The following is a 6,663-nucleotide window of genomic DNA, read 5'->3' on the forward strand; positions in this document are numbered from 1 at the left end:
ATTTGGGGAGGAAGAAGGTTTGAAATGTGAAAATGATATGAAAATTCAGCACTCAAAATACTGGGTACACGTACACATATGTTCTTTTGTGGGCACAACATTGTAGCTATACTACAAAATAAAATTTTATTTGAATTTTTGTTTCCCTTTAGGCCACATCAATTAATTTTAATTTGTTGGTTCTCAGATTCGCCTCTTCCTTTTTTCTGATTTGCAAAAAAGAAAAAAATTGTATCTACAAAATGCTCATATTCTGGCCCCAATAATGCAATAAAGTCCTTTTCTTTCTACTTGTTACAGTTTTTCCATTGTGTCAATGTGGTGGTTTGATTAAAAGTTCAATCAGAATTCATTGTTACATTTAACCCAGCCCAGTATGTTGCCTTTCTGGCTCCCATTGTAGCATTTGGGCTATCATAAGATGCCTAGGCCTGTTTTTTTCCACCCTGTCGCTCCATTTTTTCTGACAAAATCTGAGAACCAAGAAATTAAATTGGTGTGGCCTTAATTGGATTGTCACTTTTTTGTCTTGCTGTTGGAATTGTTGGTAAAGTCTAAGGGACGACATACAAGTTGAAATGTGACATAGTGCTGTGTACCTAAACCCACATTTAGGTTCAGGTCCGGATTCAAGTCCAGAGGTTTAAGTTCAGTTCCGGACTCGTAACCCCATGGCATATACAAAATTGCATGTTGGCAACCTTGCAATGTTGTCTGGGTGAAACTTTGGCCACATAACATGAAAGCCGACACTTGACGATGCCCGATGGCAATGTTTTCTTCATTTTGCAGCACAGGTTTTTCAATAGTATGGAAGGTTTTGGCTGGTTTGGAAAGAAAAGGGTGTCATGTTTTGTTTTTTTTGTAATGAGTCCTGAATCGATTCTTGACTTGTAGTTTTTTTTGGACTTGAACCTAAACATTTTTACAAGTCCGGAACCTGTCCAGCAAACCGGTACACAGCACTATATGACATACAATGTAGAACCTTTGTTGTACTGGTTATTGACAGTGTTGACCCTGTTCCTTCCACAGGAGGCATCAGGAAGAAGAAGAGCAGTAAGATCAGTAGTCTGGAGCCCATGGACACCATCTTTGTCAAACATGTGAAGGAAGGTGGTCCAGCACAACAGGCAGGACTCAACACAGGTATGTTTACACAAACAAACAAACAAACACACATACAAACAAACAAACAAACAAACAAAAACTTTGCAACTAAACTCTTATAGTATAAAGGAAGTATTAAACTGTTACGCACAACTAAAGTTCTGTAAAGCATAGAAGCTTATACATGTATTTTGGATGGAAAATGTTGTTTAGGCCACACCAATTTGATTTCTTGTTTAACAGATTCGCCCGCTTCATTTTTTTCTGATTTGCAAAAAAACCAATTCAGAATCAACAGCAAAACGCTCATATTTTGTCCTGAACAATTGAAAACAGTCCTTTTCTTCCTAGTTGTTACAGTTATTCCATCTTTCAATGCAGTGGTATCATTAAAAGTTCAAAATTCATTGTTCAAATTTTGAACCAGCCTGGTGTGTTGACTGCATGGCTCCTATCGTACCATTTTGGGGCATAATAGGATACCTAGGCCTGTTTTTATTTCTATTTTTTTTCACCCGCCCGCTCCATTATTTTTCTAGAAAAATCCATGAAATTAAATTGGTGTGGCCTTACCCAATTTGTAATTGGACTTATGTTTGGAAAAATGTATGTGTAGTCAGTGATTCATTTGTTCTCACTGTAAGTAGCTAGGTTAGTTAATCTCCAAGCAGATCCTACAGTGGCAAAGCTGTAATCATTGGCCAGAGGAGTATCCATTAGCCACCAAAGCTCTGCCGACACTGAAACAGGGAGGAGTAGTACTTTTGAAAAGGGTGTTGTTGCCCCTCCTCATGGACTATTAACAGCAATGTGAATGTTACAGGCACTAAGGCCTTTATGAGCAATTTATAGCTTGAATCTGGGACAAATTCAGTCACCCGCACACATCTCAGTGGGAGCTCACACGCCTAACTGAACCAGATAACAAACCTGATATCATTATAACGTAACTGGGCAAATGCATGGACAAGCCCTAATGCAGATGTTGATATTCATGCTAGGAATCAATACAAACCAGAAAAATCAGACCCAAACTTCCTATTATTCTTTTATTTTATACGTGATAAAAATTTTGTTTGTCAACATGCAGTATGCAGAAGTTTGGAGTAAAAGTAGGAATAATTTGGCCAAAAAGAAGACTTCAGAATCTGTAAGATCATCTGTGCCAAAGAATTCATACATATTTTTAGGGAATTCATACAAATTTTACAGAATTTATGCAAGTTTTATGGAAATCATACAAATTTGACAGAATTCATACAAATTTTACGGTTCATACATCAGGGCTCGAAATACCCGGTGGCGCACTGGCGCGGCGCCACCTGATTTTGCTTGGCGCCACTTATTCCTAAACTCAGGTGGCGCAGCGCGCCACCTATAATTTGCGTGGATCGAGCCGCTAATCGCATGGATCGGGCCCCATTGTCGGCACAATCTTGTGAATTGTCGATGAATTGTCGATCTCGCCATGATGCCACAAAGAAAACGTTCTCATTGGTAGAAAATCAGACACCTCGCTGGCGTTTCACAACACAATTTTCATGTAAACAACTCCGACTGTCCTTGTTTACATGCAAAGCGCGCCGATACAAAATCCTGCCGGCCGCCCGACCGACCGCATGCGACGCTAAGTTTTCGGCGGCTCGGCGGAAAAATAATCCATCCCCAGAAGAAATTTTACGCATGAAAATAACAACTACAACTTGTTTTCGTCGTTATATGAGTTTCTGAGGCCGTAAAATGTTAAAACGGTTGAAATTTGTCGGAAAAAACAGCTCGAAGAAAGACAGAATGAAAATGGCCGACGCTGCTTCCAACAATGTGGTCAAAGGTGAAGATAGCATCCAAGCGTCCAAGATTATAGTCTAGTACTAGTATTACACGCATGAAAAAATTTTTTTCGGCAACGACAGAAATAAAAATTCACTCGTATTTTTAAAAGGTTAATTTGTAAACATTACCGTGAAATTTTCCGAATTTATTGGTTTCTAGTGTCAGAATATAATGTTGTTTCTATGAATGTGCGGTTGGATGCTGTGGGGGCTTTTACAATTGGGAGAATCAGATATTAAGAGCATGCTTTCTTTCTTTCTTACTTTCTTTATTGAGTGTCTCTTAAATTTTTTTTTAGTATGAGTTTATAGACATAATCACATTTTTATTTGTTCAGCTGTGTCAATATGTGATTTTGTTTGGGAAATATGATTGGGTTAAAACGTTTGGTATATATTATTAATTATGTCCGTAACACCTTAGGAATACTTGCTCCAAGTTCCAGGTAATAAGTACATGTACAATTTGTATCATGTATTTTTCACTTGTTACTCCGTGAAGGAGGTCAGGACCTCCGGACGGAGTGTTGTAATCGGCTGATTTTTCATGTTCGCAGTCAAAACACTGGGTTCTCTTTGTGTAATCGGCATGCAATTTTATACGCCGTCTGCGGGCATGCCCGTGTTGATGCACGAATGTGTATTTTTGCCGTTGCTGCTTTCGCGGTCAATGTAATATCGCAGACGCACCCCTACAATTACGAGGCGAATTGGAATGGTCCAGAAAAACGCGTTGTTTGGAATAGCAGTGGGGATAAAAAAGTTCATGCAGATACGGGGTGGTTTTTATAAGTGGTTCCAGATGTTTTTGCCCATGGTTAAGAGATGCCAAGTTTTTTGGAAGATGTTCGCAGTCAAAACGCATTCTTCCGTACGTCGCATTTCTGTGTAATTTCGCATGTGGTGTGGCATTATGTCCGGGATGATGCACGTCTTTTTATTTTTACCGTAGCTGTTTTGATATTGAAGTAAATGCATATTTTAGAAACATCCCTACTTTTACAATCCTGTGGAATAGGCCGTAGGTTTAGGCAGTTGTCTGGAAGCAGAGGTTCTGTAAGCAGATATCCTGGTTATCTGGCCGGCGGTAGTAACACTCGCGGTGCTTTACCGCAACTGTTGCTGGAATTTGGCCTGTTCCAGGCGCGCCTAATTAGGTACAGGCACGGTAAGGGACTGTACGATATTTACCGGGGGGAGGGCTGGTGCGCTGGAAGTCCGGTCAAAACTTTTTCCATGGCCCTCCCCCCCAATCTCAAATTTTTTTCTTTGGCCCTCCCCCCACAGGTACCCGTAATTTCCCGAATATAGTACACATCCCGATTAAAGTACGCACACCCCGATTTGGGGCTGGTGGGCCGGGAGACAAATATTCCCGTCTGAAACGTAAAATGGAAAAACTCGAATGAAATACGCACTCCTTGTACGCACGGCCGGTGCCACTGTGGACCTGTATGTATGTCTTATTAATAAAAGACAGTTCGTTCTAGAAAAAAAGCTGTTTAAAAATAGATTTAGGCCGTGTACTACGGGGTTGTGTGGTACTGGTTACAGTATTGTAGCGGGAAACGTTTGGTGTTGGGGCTAGATTCACCGCTGGCCGCAGCCGATTTGCAAGACGTCACCACCGCATCGAAGGATTATGCGAGTGCGGCGAAACGTACAGCTTTGGATCCCGGAGAATGTTGGTGATCAAGCAACGGCCAACAAAGATTTGTGAAAAAAAAAACAATATTCCAATATTTGTTTTATCCGTAACCGGGGGTAGCTGAATGTTGATGCAGAAGTACGTAGCTTTGTTGTTCTTTACTGTACGAAATGCACCGAACACTTCTTTAATAGCGCCCGCCCATCGACCCAAGGGGAGCAAACAATCGTCGAGGCGGAGATCTGGGCGGAGTAGTGATGCTACTGTGGACGTAGAAGTGCTACTAAATTAAAAATTTGACACCGAAAATAAAGCAACAACAAAAGGCTACTGGGACTTGCGATTCCGAACAGGAGAGAGTGAAATGTCTGACTGCGTTTGAAATAATCTCTCGTAATGTGAGATATGTTTTTGTCACAAAAATCAAAAGAGAATGTACACTTCAAATATGTATACGTTTGCACTTCGTAAAACTTATAATGTAACGTTACAGTCTGTTCAGAGGAAAGAAATACTTCCTTTTCGGGGCCCAGGTTCGCTGTCCTCAGCGCTGCCACGACCCTCTCTTCGTTTTTCAGTTGTAGGTGTACTTTGGGGAATTAGAGTTCGGCGTGAACAAGAGAACGGACGTTGCATGATTCAAAGTTTATTTACGCCCTTATTCACGCCGATCACGCTTAAGTACGTGCACGTGGCTTCCCGGTCTAGTTGGGGTACTCCATGCAATGCCAAGGCAACGGCACGAACACTGGCGCCACGCCTGTCGGCGCGTACAGACTGGACCCGCCCACCGGCCGGCGGTTAAGATTTCATTATTTATTATTAAAGACTACATTTATAACTCGCCCCTATCATTGTAGTTTGCAACAGCCGGGTAGAAGTACATCTAGCTGGCATTTTCACGTCGTGCATGGCAGCTATAGCCCGCTACAAAGTGGCATTTATCAAGATTCAAAAAGATTTTGTGATACGAAATGAAACATGGCTAACAATTTCTGTTAGTTAGCTAAACCTTTGAAACGGCATGGGCATAATCTTTGTTGAATATTTCTGAGTTCAACTCAAGCCGGAAGTGCATTAGAAGTGACCATCAGGTACAACTATTACGCTATCATATGTTACGTTACGACGATCAAGAACGTTCATGGCTTGCGGATCATTTCAAATATTACTACTCATAAACCATCTTGCAATATTGTATATGTACTTACGTTTTTTGTTTTTTTAATTTTCGGCGGGGGTCCACTGAGATTGGCACCGACAGGCTGACGAACGATCCGGTCGGCATGACAAAGCGCCAAACGCCATTCAGTGACCTACATTTTCTTACCGTGCACTGCTTGACTTGACTTCTTTTACCGGAACTTTGGTGTAAATATCGACGATAGTCAGAGGAAATATGTTCATTTATTGAAGGTTAACTTTATTTCCACTCGTCCATATTGTTATCTAAACATGCTAGGGACGAATTCGTTCCAAGCTCCCCGTGCCGGTGTTCCGCTATATTCCTGGGTCGTCCACGGATTTGTCGGGGGAAAATCTCAAATAAAGTACGCACCCCGACTTTGGCGACGGCCCGAGGCACTTTGGGGATTTTGAAAAGTTTAAGAAGTACGTACATTAGTCGGGAATTTACGGTAAGTAAAAATGGTAAAAAAAACTTAAAACAAATCACGTTTTAGTACAACAGCACAAAGCAGGCCAGATTTGAGCGTCAGGGCGTCGCCTGCTGTAAAAGAACCGGTGTTTCTTGGTTAATGTGCTAGTCTTAGACCTACATGCTTTAGTATTCATTTTTTTGTTGATATTTTTCAATAATCAGTGTTCTAGCCAGCCTGATTTTTCCCGTCCGTCATCTCAATTTTGTAAGCCGTAAGATTCTGTCGAGCGCCGAAGGCGCGAGAGTTCGGGAAAAATGTGTAAAAGTTGACCCTCTGAACATTATTTCCTGCATTTTGAGGGACACTTTTCCGAGAAGCATTGCACATTTTCAGAGCTAGGAACGTAGGATCGTACGACGGATACGTAAAACAAATTTTCCATGGCCCTCCCCCAGCCCCGATTTTTTCCATG

General features: G+C 41.4%; 1 protein-coding gene across 1 annotated transcript in view; it reads left to right on the forward strand.

Moving 5' to 3' along the window:
• Nucleotides 1-6,663, forward strand: part of LOC109470029 (rho GTPase-activating protein 21-A-like) — a gene marked incomplete at its 3' end in the record, with an annotated part of 50,302 nt that overhangs the window by 7,915 nt on the left and 35,724 nt on the right. Inside the window, exon 5 of the mRNA XM_019768805.1 lies at nucleotides 1,036-1,149. Coding sequence (XP_019624364.1) covers nucleotides 1,036-1,149 — 114 coding nt within the window. The remainder of the gene's footprint in view (nucleotides 1-1,035; nucleotides 1,150-6,663) is intronic.

This window comes from Branchiostoma belcheri, unplaced genomic scaffold (genome assembly GCF_001625305.1).
Source record: "Branchiostoma belcheri isolate BF01 breed outbred unplaced genomic scaffold, Haploidv18h27 scaffold217, whole genome shotgun sequence".
NCBI lineage: Eukaryota > Metazoa > Chordata > Leptocardii > Amphioxiformes > Branchiostomatidae > Branchiostoma > Branchiostoma belcheri.